Genomic DNA, 14,513 nt, shown 5'->3' on the forward strand with positions numbered 1-14,513 from the left:
GTAGGGGCATCCCCACCCCCGGGGTGCTGAGCCAGAGCACTCTCTCACCCCATTCCAGCGGTAACCAGGGCAGGGAACTCCCCAAGCCTGGAGAGGCTGCCACAGTGGGCACCTCGCTTCCCGGGCTCACTGGGGCAAGGGACACCCCTTCCTCAGCGTGACCAGAACAGCGGACCCCCGAGGTGAGCAGGGCAGGGGACAACCCCTTCCTGAGCTCGATGGGCTCCCCCTTCCCCCCGAGGCGACGGGGACAGGGGATACCCCACCCCGGAGGGGCACGGGGACAGGGATGCCCCCAGCCCCAGCGGAGGGGGGCGGCGGGACCCCCGTGCCGGGCCGAGGGGGGATCCCGCGGTGGTGCGCGGTCTGGGGGCGGTGCCCGTCCCGATCAGGGCCCGGGGGCGATCCCCTCCCGCCGCCATCGCCCCGCCCCGCTGCCGGCCCGCCCTCGGCCCGGGGCTGCGGCGGGCAGCGCTGCCCGGCGCCGCGCTGCAGCCCAGAGCCGCGGGGCCCGGGACGGCGACCCCGCGCTGGGGCCCGGCTGCAGCCCAGACGCCCGGGCGGTGAGGTGAGGGGCGGCGGAGACGGGACGGGGGGGTCCGGTCCGGTCTGGCCAGCAGCGGCGGCTCCGGACGGCGGCAGGGCGGGGGCTGGTCCCGGTGGCGGCGCCTGGCGGGGCCCCCGAAGCCGCCGCCGCCCGGGGCCCGCGGAGGGGCCGCTGGGGGACTGTGCTGGCTTGGGGCGGGCCTGGCATCTCCCTCCTCCGGAACTATGCCCGGGCAGCACCGGCACCGGGGCTTCTGCCCGCACACAGCGGAGCCTGGACCGGGGCAGGCGGCTGCGGGCCGTCGGGGCTGGCGGCTGCGGGCCGTCGGGGCCGGGCTGGGCCGCCTACCCGGGCTGGCGGGGAATCTCCGGGGAGCTCTCCGGCGCTGGGCTGGGCTGGGCTGCTGCTGTCCCGACGTGCGAGGGCGTGCAGAGTGCTGGGAGTGCTATGGGGGTCCCGGAAGGGTGGGGATACTGGTGGGCACCCGTTAGGGCTGGGTGTGCTGTGGGGCACCCGAGGGTACAGGGACCCACGGGGCTATGGGTACTGTGGGGCACGCCAGGGCACTGGGGAGCTGCAGGGCAGGGGGACACTCCGAGGTGCTGGAGCCCCACAGGGCCGGGGGTGTAGCAGGGCAATTTAGGCGGCTGCAGGGAGGGCGCTTGGGGGCCTGTGGGGTTCAGAGTGCTCTCTGTGCGCAGCTGGGGAGCTCGCCGAGGGGCTGTGCCCGGGGCTCTGGGTGTACCCGGCCGTGTGTGTACCCAGGGCTAAGTGGAGCCACTTCAGCCCCAGCACCTCCTCGCAGCAGGGCGATCCCAGGCCGTTGGAACTCTGCCAGCTGCCTGTGTGGTCAGCAGCTCTGCGATCATCGGGGAGATACTGGTGGAAGTGCTGGTGGGCAGCAGTGATGAGGGTGCAAGACCAGTGGTAGATGTTTCCTGGTGGAGGAAGAAGAGCCCTATAGAGCTATAGGTGTGACGGGGCACGGAGGGCAGATCCACCTATGGCCCATGTGCCTGCTGTGAGCCTGGGGGGGTCCAAGCAGCCCCCGCGGCTTTCTAACCAGCCGTGCTGACAGTGGCAGCCCCAGAACGAACAACCCAACCCTGAAACGCTGCTGTTGGGCGGAAAGGAGCCTTTCCCTCTCCCTCTCTGGCTCAGCACCCACACACCCACCTGTGTCATCCAGCGGCTCTGGGAGCAGCCCCAGCCCGGGCAGTGCAGCCGAGGTGGCCTGGGCACACAGGCATGGGGACAGCAGGTGGCATGGAGCACGAGCTGTACCCTACAGCCATGAGGACAGGGACAGGACTGGAAGGTGTGGTGGGCCCTGGTCACCGCCTGCCTGCGCCCACCCGCAGCAGCAGGGGCAGCACGTGTGACAGCTGGCTGCGGGCGAGGAGCCGCAATCCCAGCAGGGCACTGGTGGTGGAGGAAGCCCTGTGCTTGCTCAGTGTTTTCCCTTTAACTTTGGGACAGCCTCAGCCCCGAGCTTTGGGGCTTATCTCCTGCACACAGCTTGGAGGGAAGCGTGCCTGGCCGAGATAAATCAAGCCGTGCTGGCCAGGGCTGCTCTGGGCTCTGTTCTTCTCACATTCCTCATGACCTCACTATTTTGGCTTGGGAGGAGAGCCAATGAGAGCTCTCTCCGTGTCCAGCCCTGGCCATGCTTGTGGAGTGGCTCAGGCTGCATGGCCAAGCACGTGTGGCCAAGCCAGGGTGGGATTGCCCCACTTGTGCCCCTGATGAGGGAGGGGGCCCAAAGAAGTCTGGAGCTTTAAAAATAGCTGTGTCAGGCCTGTCCCCTACAGCCCAGGGGCTTGTGGGCCCAGAGCTGAGATGGCTTCAAAGACCACAAGGCCAAGGGTCCCAGGGGGCTGGCTGAGGCTGGGGCATGAGTACTCCAGAGTACCTGAGCTGTGCCAGCTTGCCCAGGCTGCCCCATCCCCGACATGGCTTTTTGTTGTCCTTGAGCCAAGCAGCTCCAATTTTGGCCCCAAGTTTCTTGTGTTGGCATCGTTACGACAGCAAGAGCTGGAAACTGAGGTGCAAGCCCAGGGTGAAGTGAGGCCCTGCCTCCACCGGGACAACCGCGTCCTTGTGCAGTATCCTTCCTCACCACCTCCTCCTCCCCTTCGCTTGGTCCCACCCTGCTCCTCTGCCGAGGCAGCAGGGCTAGAAGCAGCGGTTTCATTCTTTATCCAAAGGAAGCTGGCACCTGGGGGTCCCTGTGCCCAGCCCCAGCAGCACTAAGCCTGGTGCCCAGGCAAGCAGCCACAGCTGCTGAAAATCAGGCTCTGGCCCCGAAGCGGCCAGCATGGTCTTCCCCGCTGGGACTGCAGCCCAGGTGGAGAGCGGCTTCCCTTTGAACCAGTGGCGGCTGGTGGCGGCCAGCCGGGGACAAGGCTGGCTTTGTGTGGCCGCCCCAGCAGGTGCCAGCAGTGGCTGGGACGAGGGTGTGGGGACTTAACCCTTTTGCTGCTGCTGCTGCACAGGGCCCTCTGCTTCCATAGCTCATCCTCTCCAGCTCAAGTCCAGCCTGCCTCTCACTTCACCACCCAGCCCAGGGCAGCCCAGGAGCACTTTGCACATCGCCTGGTCCCCAGAGAGGCTTGCACATCATGAGGACCCTGCCAGGGTTTGGCCACCACGAGGTCTCCAGAGCGATATGCAATATGACTTGGAGCCTGCAGGTCCCATTGCCTGGCCTGGCCCTTTGTTTTGGAGCTGAGTGAAGGAAGAAGCAGTACATCAGGTTGGACCAAAAATGATGGGGGCCAAGAGCCACAGGGGAAACGTGAGAGGATCTCCCCTGACTGTGAGGGCAGGCAGTGCAGCCTTGCAGTTGACAGCATCTGCTGGCACCGGCTAAAGAGGCCGGATGAGGTGGCACAGGGCAGGAGCAGTGCAGCCCTGGGTCTGCAGTGGAGGTGGAAGAAGCCTCTGCCACACGCAGGAGAAGCAGTGCAGAGGACCTCTCGCAGGGCTCCCGGCAGAGGCAGCGTTTCCTGGCACGGCCCCAGGCAGGACAATGTCTGCCTGGGCAGCGGAAGGGAGCTGCTGGCCGCTTCCCCCGAGGAAACGCACCCGCTGGCCCCCTACTGCTGCTCTCCCTCTTCCTCCCGTTTGATTTCCAGCCCACACGGAGCCTGCTGGGAAGTTTGTCCTCACCACGACGCTGCTTAAGGACCTTGTGGAGGAGGAAGCTGGCAGCTTCCCGAGGCAGAAGGGTTTAGATGAGCTGGGGGGAGTGCATGGAGCCTTTTAGGCACAGAGTCGGTGGTACAGGAAAGGTGGAGTGCCAGGATGGAGCTGGGATGATCCCAGGGAAGGTGGAAGGGGTGCCAGGATGGAGCTGGGATGATCCCAGGGAAGGTGGAAGCGGTGCCAGAATGGAGCTGGGATGATCCCAGGGAAGGTGTGAGTGGTGCCAGGATGGAGCTGGGATGATCCCAGGGAAGGTGGAAGGGGTGCCAGGGTGGAGCTGAGATGATCCCAGGGAAGGTGGAAGGGGTGCCAGGATGGAGCTGGGACATTCCCAAGGGAGGTGGAAGCTGGGAGTGCATCAGCTGTTGGCAGAGGAGTGGAAGAACCCCAGGATCTGGCCTGGTGACTGTCAAGAATTGTCTCATCCTTGCCTGGTTGGCCTAAACCCTTCAATCCCATGCGCTGGGGCTGGCAGCAGGTGGCTGCCCTGTCACCTGGGTGTCCAGATGAGCCTGGCCTGGTGCTGCCTGGTGCTGCCTGGTGCTGCCTGGTGTGCCATGGCTGCCGCTCCAGCTTCTGGCAGTTGTGTGGTCAGGGTGAGCTGCAGGCTGGTGACTGCGACAGTGTGGCTGGGGAGCAGCATCACCACGGGCAGTGGGTGCAAGGCAGGGACTGTCACACTGTCCCCATGTGACAGGGGTGGCCACAGTATCTCTGCTGTGGAAGTCTGCATCCTCTGCTTGCCATGGGCAGAGGATTTGGGAATGGATGTGAATGTTTGCCTGCAGCCACAGCCAGAGCCTGCTCCCTGCTCTGGACAGTGCTGAGCCTTGGCTTCCCCTAGGGCTGTTCCTGAGCTGCCTTTCCTCTGCAGCATGCCTCCTCCCCTGCTTTCTTCCAGAAATAGCCTGGTGCCAAATGCTTTGCCCACCAACAGCTGCACAGCCTCATGGCCACCTGTGCCCATGGGCAGGGCCACCACATCCCTGCCACATGGACACCCTGTGAGTGCCTGGAGGGTGATGCTGTGCACAGATGCAGTGAGTGCCCCTGGAGATCTGTTTGCCCCTGTCCTGCTCCTGCCAAGAACACTTCCAACCTGGGCTCAGTACCTAGGTGCTACAAGATGTTATGGCAGGTCCCATCTAGATGCTTACAGCTGGCAGCACCCCTAGCTGTGACCTCAGCCCTGGCCTGCAGCTGCATCCCGGTGGCTGCCCTCCAGCATGCCCAATCCTAGGTTCCCATTTAATTTCTCCCACCTCCCACCATGCCTTACCCTCATTACCAGCAGGGAAAGGCAGCCAGGTCCCTCCTGGGTGCTTACTGACCCTCAAGACACCCCTGGGACAGGGATGGGTAGCACAGGGCACCGTGGCCCTGCTCAGCCCTTGTAGGGAGGGTGGCCACGTCACCCAGTGACCAAGGGGTGCTGGCAGCTGCCTGCTGTCAGGTGGCTTTGCAAACGCATCAGTTCCCTCCATCCAAACTTCTCCATGGCCTCTTTTCTTTCCACTCGTTCCCCCAGCACAGCCGGGCTCTGACTCACGGTTCTGCACCCTTGGAGCTGGCAGCGAGCGGCCGCGGCCGCCACAGCCCAAGCATTCCTTGAATGCACAAACAGCCACAGCCCCGCAGGCAGCGCCGCCCTCACCCGCCCGGCTGCAGCCCCGCAGCTCCGCCGCCAGAGCCGGCGGAGGGCGCCCGGCACATGGCAGGGATGGCTGTGGGTGCCCCCCGGCCAGGGGACACAGGTTTGTGGCAGCGTGGGACTCAGTGGCCCCTGTTTGCTACGTTTCACTGGGCATGGCCCTGTTGTTGCAGGTTGATGATCCCCTGGCCAGCCGCGTCCTGGGGAGAAGATGGCTCAGCCTGCACCCCTGAACCAGAACCTCCCAGGTAAAGGGCTGGGGTTGTCACCGGGCAGGGACAGCAGAAGGAGACTGAGGGAAGTGGCAGGACTGAGCTGTCCCATCCCAATGGGTTTCTTCATGCCAGCACCAACCTTGGCACAGAGTGAGTGCCCTGTGACACCTAACAACACCGAGGGTGCCAGAGATGTTGGGTCCACTGCCAGCAGCATCCTAGTGGGGGCGGGGTGCTGCAGATCCCAGTGTAACCCAGTTGGAAAAGCCTTCCTATCCCCGTCACGTCTCTGCCTAACCATCCCTCCTCCTCCTGCAGATCTCGGGGGCCCCTTCTTGTACCGGGATCAGGACGATGGGGAGAAGAGCTCCTATTCGGTGGAAACTCCCTACGGCTTCCTCCTGGACCTGGATTTCCTCAAGTACGTTGATGACATCGAAAGTGGCCAAACGCTCAAGAAGGTGCCACGCAGGGCAAAAGGGGCTCGGCAGCCGCCCAGCGCCCTGCGCAGCCCCAGCAGCCATGCCAGCGCCTGGACGTCCACCGAGTCCCTCACCTCCGCGGCCAGCGAGGACGGAAGGACAGCTCTGCTGCTGTCCCCGCACGGCCGGGGGCCCCCAAGCAAGCCAACCTCCCACCCCGTCTCGCCACCACTGCCGGTGCGGCTGCTCCCACCTCCCACCCGCAAGTGCCTTGTGCGAAACCCGCGGGTGGAGAAGACTCTGCTGGAGACAAGCAGGAGACTGGAGCAGGAGCAAGGCCACTTGCAGGACATCAGTGGTCCCTCCCGCAGCGGCCCGCCGGGCGCCCTGAGTCAGCCGCTCCCCTGGATGCCGGTGGGCACCGAGGGCCAGGTGGGCTGGGGCCGGGTGAGCCCCGGCAGCTCGGGGCGCAGCACACCGGCGGCAGGGCTCAGCACTGCACCACTGCACCACGTGCGGGAGCAGATGGCCGCAGCCCTGCGGCAGCTGCGGGACCTGGAGGAGCAGGTGAAAATCATCCCCCTCCTGGAGACACAGATCTGCGAGCTGAAGAGGGAGAAGGCGAAGCTGATGGAGAAGCTGTCGGCAGAGCCTGCCGAGTCGTTCGGCCACCCCTCTGGCTCCGAGGCAGTGGCAGGGGGTGAGGAGCCAGCCCGCGCAGGGCTGGACGGTGAAGTGGAGCCAGCAAAGGGGCGGACGAGCAAGATCGCGGAGCTGAGGAAGCTGACGGAGAAGCTGGCAGTGCCAGAGAGGGGTGGCAGGGCTTGGCCGAGCAGGAGCCCCAGGGCCGGCGAGAGGCCGTGCCGCTCCGTGGCGGTGGGTGAGGACCGGGCCATGGCTGATGTGGTCTTCTACTACCGGTCCCAGCAGGAGGGCAGCGATGTGCCGGATGGCAGCGGGACGGAGCGCAAGGACGCAGCCGTCTGGGTGCTGGAGTCCTCGCTGGGTCTGTCCAGCGAGGCAGAGCAGGAGCTGGAGCTGCTGCAGCAGACCGTGGGGCACCAGAAGGAGGTGATCGCGCTGATGGAAGGGCACCTGCAGGAGGCCACGCGGGAGCTGGAGGAGCTGCGGCTGGAGGTGTGCTCCCGCCGGCCCCACGGGCGGGCGGACAAGGAAGTGACAGCCAAGCCGCAGGTGGCCGAGGCGCTGGTGGAGGCGGCGGTGGCGACGCAGAGCCGGGCGGCTGGCGACACCCCGCAGACGGCAGAGGCAGGCGTGGAGTGCTGCCCACCGACCGCCTGCGTCGGGGTGAGCTGCTGCCCCGAGAGGTGCGACGTGGCCGCCGGACCCGATTCGGTGGCCGGGTGTGAAGATAAGGGCAGCCAGACCGACTTGGGCAGCGGCGTCCCGGCAGGCGAGGAGACAGAGCCAGGTGCAGGCCACGTCCCGCGTGTCTCCTCGGCGCAGGATGCAGAAGTGGAGGGGATGTGCCAGAGCAGCCTGGCCCCCAGGGCAGCCACGCCAGAGATGCCGCCCAGTGCCTGTGACCCATCTCCAGTGCGGGATGGTGGAGCCGCTCCGAGCCCTGCAGCCGGTAAGTCAGCACCGGGGTGACAGCAAGGTTTGGGATGGGACATTCCTGTGGAAAGGGAGAGGGAGGCCTAATGGACACAGCACCTGCAGGGCCAGCTGCGGGAGGTGCCTGCTTGCTGGCTCCTGACAGCCATCTCTACCCCAGGAGCCCTGAAGTCCATCATGAAGAAGCGGGACGGTGCCCCCCGGAGCGAGGCGGAGGGCGGCAAGAAGAGCCTGCAGTTCGTGGGCGTGCTGAACGGGGAGTACGTGCCAAGGGCCTCCCCCTGCCCTCCTGCAGCAGCCCTGGGCCCCAGCATCCCCACCCTGTGCTGGGCAGCAGTGACAATGGGGTCTTGGAGGGGACCAGCCAGGTGCTGTGTTACCACCGAGCATCTTCCCTTGTGCAGGTACGAGAGCACCTCCAGCGAGGAGGAGGACAGCTCCTCTGAGAAGGCTTCAGCTGACAGCTCTGACAGCGAGGAGCAGGAGGACACAGAAACCTCGGACGAGGAGGCTGGGGAGGGCGAGCATGAGCCAGGACAGGAGTGTGAGAGGGGTGGAGTGACCCTGCTGGAGCCCCCCGAGGTGAAGGAGAAGTAAGTGCCTAGTGAAGAAGGCTCCCTCACAGCGTGCAGCTGGGAGCAATGGGCTGGCACCAGCCCTGCCCACTCCTCTGCCCTGCTTTTGGTGCAGCTGATGAGAGGCATTTCCATCTCCTGCAAAAAAATCCTGCCAGCTTCTTGGGTCTGTTAAGCAGAGGATGAGAGTAAGGCCTCAGATGTCTCTTTGCTGGAGAAGATAGTCTGGAGTGGGCTAAAAATAACCCCAGCAGCCCTTTAATGGCATTTTTCAACAAAAGGAAAATTATTTGGCCTAAAACTGGGTAAATCCTGCCCAAGCACACCCGGGTGAGGCTTGGCTCAGCACAGCTTTGCAGAGGCTGAAGCTGCCATGGTGCATCCACCACGCTGGATGTTGCAGCATGGGGAGCCCACGGAGCTCACGGGCCTGGGGAAGAGGAGCCAAACCTCTGCAGGAGCCTGAGGGTGCCCTGGCTGGGGAGGCTGTGGTGGGGCAGCACAGGCCTGCAGCACAGACACCCTCCTGCTCTCCCCAGGTTTGAGCTGAGCCCCAGGATGCGGGAGGCCTGCCTCATTGTCAAGACACACCTGGGCCATCCTGGTGCCACCAAGAGCAAAGAGGTGGTGAGTGGGGTGCTGTGGGTGGGACTGGTCACCCAGTCCCTGCCAGGGGACTGACTCTCCCCAGAAATGGGCAAGGCAAAGCTCAGCTCAGCATCTTCCCCCAGAACACAGCCTTTGGCTTCAGACACCCAAACTCACACAGACTCAGCTTGGGCCATCCCAGCATGGAGCAGGGTTTCCTGCCTTCTCCCAAACCCCTTCTCTGGAGGGTTGCTGCTCCCTGATGGGGCTAGCAGCAGCAGGGTGGGTGCAGGGGAAGGAGTAGGTTCAGGGGGGTGTGGGGCATGCAGAGGCTCAGAAAAAGCTTCAGTGCCCAGCTCAGCCCCACTCACTGCCCACAGCTTGCCAGCAGCAGCCTGGTCCTGCAGGAGTGGTTCCGCCTGTCCAGCCAGAAGTCTTCCAGCCCTGACACAGTTGCCAACCACCTGCTGGCTTTTGCTGAGGTCTCCCCTGCTCTCCTGGCCCACGTGGTGAATTTGGCAGATGGGAATGGCAACACAGCTCTGCACTACAGCGTCTCCCACTCCAACTTCCACATTGTGCAGCTGCTGCTGGACACTGGTCAGTGCCTGAGCCCCAGAAATGTCCCCCTGACACCATCCCTCTCTGGACCCCAGGCCATGTCCTGGTATGCCAGGCATGGTGAGTTGGTGCTGGCAGCAGAGGGGCAGGGAGAGCTGCCCTGGGCTGTGTTCATCCACAGGTGCAGAGGAATCTGGGCAACCACTGCAGCCCTTTGGGAGCCCAGATTTGACAGGGGGACCCTGTCAGCAAGTCTGTGCCTGTGGGGCTATGGGACAGCTCACAGCACCCTGGGCAGGGCAGGAGCCAGGCACATGGCTCATCCATGCCTCCTGAGCCCCCTGCTCTGCCCATCCCACAGGGGTCTGTAATGTAGACCACCAGAACAAAGCTGGCTACACAGCTCTCATGCTGGCAGCGCTGGCAGCCGTCGAGCAGGAGGATGACATGAACGTGGTCAGGAGACTCTTCAGCATGGGCAATGTCAACGCCAAGGCCAGCCAGGTTGGTGTGGGCTTGGGGCCACCATCCTTACCTGGTCTTCTGACCCCTAAGCAACTGCCAGGGCCATGCTCTGGTCCTGCAAGGGCAGGACTGTGACTCCAAGGCCTAAAGGGGCTAGTACATGCAGAAGGCATCATGTTAGGAACTCCTCTTGCCTGGTGTCAGGGCTCTAGTCAGGGAGGTGCTCAGAAGCGGGGCACCAGGGACAGGAGTGGTCCCTCTCTGGGGCAGCAGAAGAGTGGGTGGCAGCGCCAGGGCAGGAGCAGCCTGGCAGCGTCCCTTGCACTGCAGGCTGGCCAGACGGCGCTGATGCTGGCTGTCAGCCACGGCCGGCAGGAGATGGTCGCTGCCCTGCTGGCTTGCGGCGCCGACGTCAACCTGCAGGACGAGGAGGGCTCCACCGCGCTGATGTGCGCCTGCGAGCACGGCCGCGCCCACACCGTGCAGCTGCTGCTGGCCCAGCCTGCCTGCGACGTCTCCATCACCGACAGCGTAAGCCTCTGCCACCGCGGCCCACAGACACCCGCCCCCGCCGCGGCCTGTCCCCAGGCCTCTTCCCAAGTGCCCTCCCTTCCCTTTCAGGACGGGAACAACGCCGTGGCCATCGCGCTGGAGGCCGGGCACAGCGACATCGCCGTGCTGCTCTACGCCCACCTCAACGGCACCAAGGCGCAGACACCTGTGAGTACCTCAGCCCCACCCCCGCCCAGCTCCTGCCCTGCAGAGCTGTGGCACTGCCCCGCGGCTCAGCTGCACCGGTGGGCAGCTGGCTCCGTGGGAAGGGACAGTGCTGTGCCACAGAGCTCTCCAGAAAGGGGTTGCAGGGACAGGTGCCACACACTCACTGCACACCCAGAAGCAGGGACCCAGCCTGGGTGGTCCTGACCAGGAGTCACTGGAGGGACCTCTGGTAGCATTCTGTGACTGCTCTCTCTACAGCAGGGGATATCACCAACAGCCCTGAAGAGCCCTGGGAGCCCCAAGAAACCAGATTAGGGACCCTGGGATCCAGTCGTGTACCAGTCAGCCGCCATCAGCACTGAGACTGATGTCCCCTCACCTACCACTCCTGTGTGTGCTGAACTGCTCCCTGCACTGCAGATGCTTCAACCCTCCTGTCACTTAGAGCAGGCATCACCCCTGGGCCTCACCTGCCCATCTGCACTGCTGGAAGCAGCCCACGCACAGCCACTTTGCTCCACTAAGTGACAGATGCCAAGCATCAAGAGACCTCGGGGTGGGGTGTGCACCATCCCCTGCTCCCCGCTGTGACCACCGGAGCTGTGCTGTCAGAGCCCTCTGTGAGTCCCTAACTCACTGGAACACCAAAACACTAACCCAGTAGCACTGGCAGCTGGATTCTGCTCTCTTAGCAGCCTCTGGCAGCTGCAGGGGCAGTGGAGCTGGTGGCAGGGAGCAGGGCTGTGGAAGGTGAGCACTGGCTTAGTGTCCCTGGGGAAGCCCTGCCCAGCAGGCAAGGGAGAGGGGACACAAGCAGCTGATTCAAAGTGCCTTGGATGTGGGCTGGAAGCACTTCCAGACTGAAAGTTTGCCCTTTCCTGGCTGAAATCTGCATTTTTTTCTAGCACATGCACACAAAGTGAAAAAACAAACCCAACAAACCAGCCATATATTGCTTAGTCAAAGGATGGAGCTCAACCTGAGGCACCTGGGGATGTCTCTGCTGAGCAGGAGCACAACTTCTGGGCAAGCTGACAGGAGGAGGCCAGGAGCCATGGACCGCAAGACTGCCCAGCCAACACCCAACACAGGGAGCAGGGGAAAGACAGCAATTACCTGTTAAAAGTCAAGTCTGAGAGCCACTGTGAAGGCAACCAGAGCCCAGACCCTTCCCAAAGGTGGGGAGAGCAGCTGAGGATAGCTCCAGGAGAAAAAGATGGGCAGAAGAGCTGAGAGCAAGCACAGGGCCCGCAGCGATGGCCGCGTATGTCGCAGATGTGTGTGTATGTGCACAGGCAGGGTGAGAGCAGGCAAGGTAAGGACCAGGAGGGAAGAGAAAAAAGCTTCTGCATGTGAAGTCAGCTCTGCTCTGAAGCCTCCACAAAGGCAATGCGTGTTGCAGCCTCCACTTCTGCTCCGTGGCCCAGCCTCCCCCTGCACCGCTCCTATCCCATCCAGGCCAAGTCTGGGCCATGCTGGGAGATGCTCCCCAGGAAACTTGTTGTGGGCTGCACACTGCAATCCTCACCGTGGACAGCTTCAGCTTGGCACTGAACTTACTCCACAATGCTCACAGCCACTCTCTACTACACTGCTCTATGTATTCTGTACTCACTGCTTTGGTCTCACAGGTTTGTTTACTGATATTTTAATACTGATGTCTATTTTTAAGATATAAATAAAACAAAGTAAACATTGTTTTGAATGATTATTACAGCCAGCAGCAGGCTCCTGCCTCCTTGTCTAGCTCAAAAGCCCCAGCACCGCTTCAGCAGCACAGCCCTTACCCTGAGCAGGCTTCTGCATCCCCTGCGGGTTTCTGAGCTGCCTACATCAATCAGGCTCATTTTATTGCAGCTGAACTGCCCCAGTCAGTGCCTTCTGGCCTGTTTCACTTCACAGGACCAAGTGGGACACCAGCACTAGACTGAGCCCTTTGCTACCCTTGGCTCACCCCAATGCTCTTGTGCTAAGCTGCACTATTCAAGGGCAATCTTCAGATTGGGAGTGGGTATGCAAAGTCAGCTCTATCCTCACATATTCATGGGCTGACCCCACAGGGACATTTGGGAAGGGCTACAGCAGCTCTCAGACACTGCCATTCTAAGTTTACCTCTATCTGGCCATTGACTCACAGCTGATGCCTCCTGCCTGGGCTATTCCGTGCTCTCACGGCTGGCAGCTGCCATAGCAAATGCTCTTTGGTCATTCCTAAAGCTCTGCCGGCACAGAAGAGTAGCCAGAGGACCGAGTTCCACAGTGGACTTCTTATACACACAGCCAGCTCCAGAGATCATTGCTGTACCACACAAATCAGAGCAGTGCAGGCTCATACAATGCCCTGAAACACCCCCAAACCAATCAACAGCACAAGCAGATACTGACAAGAGCTTTCTCCAGAGCACAGAATCCATGAGCTGACCTGAGCACAACACCTACAGAGGAGAAAAAGAACCCATGCTCTTTTAATACCAGCTCTAAGAGCAATCCTCACCATCTGCCCAATTTCAGTGATGTGACCATCCATTCCAGAAGTGCTCTCTTCAGCTTCAGGACAAACTCTCAACTCCACCTGTCACTGAAGTATCTTAGGTCCTGAACACACCGTAAGATGAACACTCCCATCAGACACTGCAGACAAGGAGCTGCAGACCTGACAGTTCAAGCACACTACAAACCACTGTCACCGTTGACCAAGCAGAAAATGCCATTACTCACAAAACAGTCCTTCAACTGTGACACTTTCCAGGCTCATTCCTAATCCTTTCAGCCGTATTTTTACTTTCTGCAATAGCCTAAACCAGTGGATCTTTCTAGCTGATCATATGATAATGGGGAAAGCTGAGGAGTAAGACAAATCTACTAACTCCTCTAAGGAGAGAGCAGCAGTGCTTGTGGGTGGCTGCCAGAAAAGAGCAGGTGTATTTATAGCAGAATGGTTTGCTGGGGACAGACAGAAGCAGCAGGCTGGTGCTCTGCAAGCTGGTACAAAGCTGGACATCCAATCTGTAATTAAGCTCCTCAGAAGCCCACTAAGTTTAGCAGTGCCTCTCTGCCAGTTCTGCACATGAAAACAGCTACTGCGAAGGTCAGAGCAAGACTGCTGTGACCGAAAGAATTATTTACTTTCCTGGAATAAGAATTCGAGAGCAGAGCACTATTATGACAAAGGATGGTGTGTAAGCCCAGCTGTAAGGAGGATGTGCCCTCATCCCTCGGCTGAGCCCAATGTAGGTGAACAAGTGCTGGGACACAGCACGGCAAACCTGCACTGAGCGAGATGCAGGCAAGGGGCTACTGGAAAAAGCCTTTATTGCAGTTACAGGACCGCCACGCTCCTCTCCATCCATCCGGCCCAGCAGCAGCCCGCCAGCCGCTCCGAGGAAGCGCCACAAGAATTCATCACCTGGAAGACAGTAGCGGGGATCACACCGGCTTGGAGCCCGGGCAGCTCCGGGGAGGCCGCAGCGGCCCCGCACTCACCGGCCCGCAGCCCGGGGCGGCCCCGCACTCACCGGCCCGCAGCCCGGGGCGGCCCCGCACTCACCGGCTCAGCGCAGCCGCCGCGCCTCTCGCTCTGACTCCAGCAGAGTGAGGACGTCGCCCTCCCGCACCGGCCCCTTGACGTTGCGGATGATGGAGCGGCTCGTATCGTCCATGAACTCCACACGCACCTGCGGGCCCAGACGGCACAGCTCAGCGCGGCCCGGCCTGGCCTCACGGCCCCGCTCCCTAACCGGGCCCGCTCCGGCCGCTCACCTGCGTGCACTGCCCCTGGGAGCCGGTCCGGCCCAGCACCTTCGTCACCTGCGGGGACAGAGCAGAGGGTGGCGTCAGCGCCGAGCCCGAGCCCGGCCCCGGTCCCCCCGCGGAGCCCCCGGGCGCGGCCCCACCCTGGCCAGCTTGATGGGCTGCACGCGGCTCGTGTCCATGGCGGCGCAGAGAGGCCGCGGCCCGCGCGCAGCGCTTATATAGCGCCAGGCC

The 14,513-nt window shown here is 62.5% G+C and overlaps 2 protein-coding genes across 5 annotated transcripts; one reads left to right on the forward strand and one right to left on the reverse strand.

The window, feature by feature from the left end:
• Window positions 1–470: 470 nt before the first annotated feature.
• On the forward strand, window positions 471–12,226 carry KANK3 (KN motif and ankyrin repeat domains 3). 4 transcript variants are annotated; one of them, XR_010308959.1, is made up of 12 exons: window positions 471–568; window positions 5,579–5,653; window positions 5,939–7,636; window positions 7,781–7,880; window positions 8,025–8,213; window positions 8,735–8,822; window positions 9,164–9,383; window positions 9,706–9,848; window positions 10,140–10,340; window positions 10,431–10,529; window positions 10,788–11,149; window positions 11,435–12,226. XR_010308959.1 is itself a non-coding variant. In XM_064175305.1 (11 exons), exons 2-11 carry the CDS (start codon window positions 5,617–5,619, stop codon window positions 10,842–10,844), a joined length of 2,832 nt encoding a protein of 943 aa, XP_064031375.1. In that variant the 5' UTR covers window positions 471–568; window positions 5,579–5,616; the 3' UTR covers window positions 10,845–12,226. The 4 variants fall into 4 exon arrangements, 3 of the variants coding, with proteins under 3 accessions (XP_064031375.1, XP_064031376.1, XP_064031377.1); XM_064175305.1 differs by having other exon boundaries at window positions 10,788–12,226; XM_064175306.1 differs by having other exon boundaries at window positions 10,791–12,226.
• Window positions 12,227–13,824: 1,598 nt separating this feature from the next.
• On the reverse strand, window positions 13,825–14,508 carry RPS28 (ribosomal protein S28). Its single transcript, XM_064175309.1, has 4 exons — window positions 14,423–14,508; window positions 14,289–14,336; window positions 14,077–14,203; window positions 13,825–13,935 (listed from the first exon to the last, which is right to left on the reverse strand). The coding sequence occupies exons 1-3, from the start codon at window positions 14,459–14,461 to the stop codon at window positions 14,081–14,083; spliced, it is 210 nt and encodes a 69-aa protein (XP_064031379.1). The 5' UTR covers window positions 14,462–14,508; the 3' UTR covers window positions 13,825–13,935; window positions 14,077–14,080.
• Between the last annotated feature and the right edge of the window lie 5 nt (window positions 14,509–14,513).

Source organism: Pogoniulus pusillus, chromosome 41 (assembly GCF_015220805.1).
Source record: "Pogoniulus pusillus isolate bPogPus1 chromosome 41, bPogPus1.pri, whole genome shotgun sequence".
Classification (NCBI taxonomy): Eukaryota; Metazoa; Chordata; class Aves; order Piciformes; family Lybiidae; genus Pogoniulus; species Pogoniulus pusillus.

Excerpts from the sequence above, each read along its gene's own strand:
- RPS28 (XM_064175309.1), bottom strand. The coding sequence starts at position 14,461 with ATGGACACGAGCCGCGTGCAGCCCATCAAGCTGGCCAGG. Across the intron at positions 14,337-14,422 it reads AGCCCATCAAGCTGGCCAGG|GTGACGAAGGTGCTGGGCCG; the intron begins GTGGGGCCGCGC and ends CTGTCCCCGCAG. Across the intron at positions 14,204-14,288 it reads CCCAGGGGCAGTGCACGCAG|GTGCGTGTGGAGTTCATGGA; the intron begins GTGAGCGGCCGG and ends CTGGGCCCGCAG.
- KANK3 (XM_064175305.1), top strand. The coding sequence starts at position 5,617 with ATGGCTCAGCCTGCACCCCTGAACCAGAACCTCCCAG. Across the intron at positions 5,654-5,938 it reads CCTGAACCAGAACCTCCCAG|ATCTCGGGGGCCCCTTCTTG; the intron begins GTAAAGGGCTGG and ends CTCCTCCTGCAG. Across the intron at positions 10,341-10,430 it reads ACGTCTCCATCACCGACAGC|GACGGGAACAACGCCGTGGC; the intron begins GTAAGCCTCTGC and ends CTTCCCTTTCAG.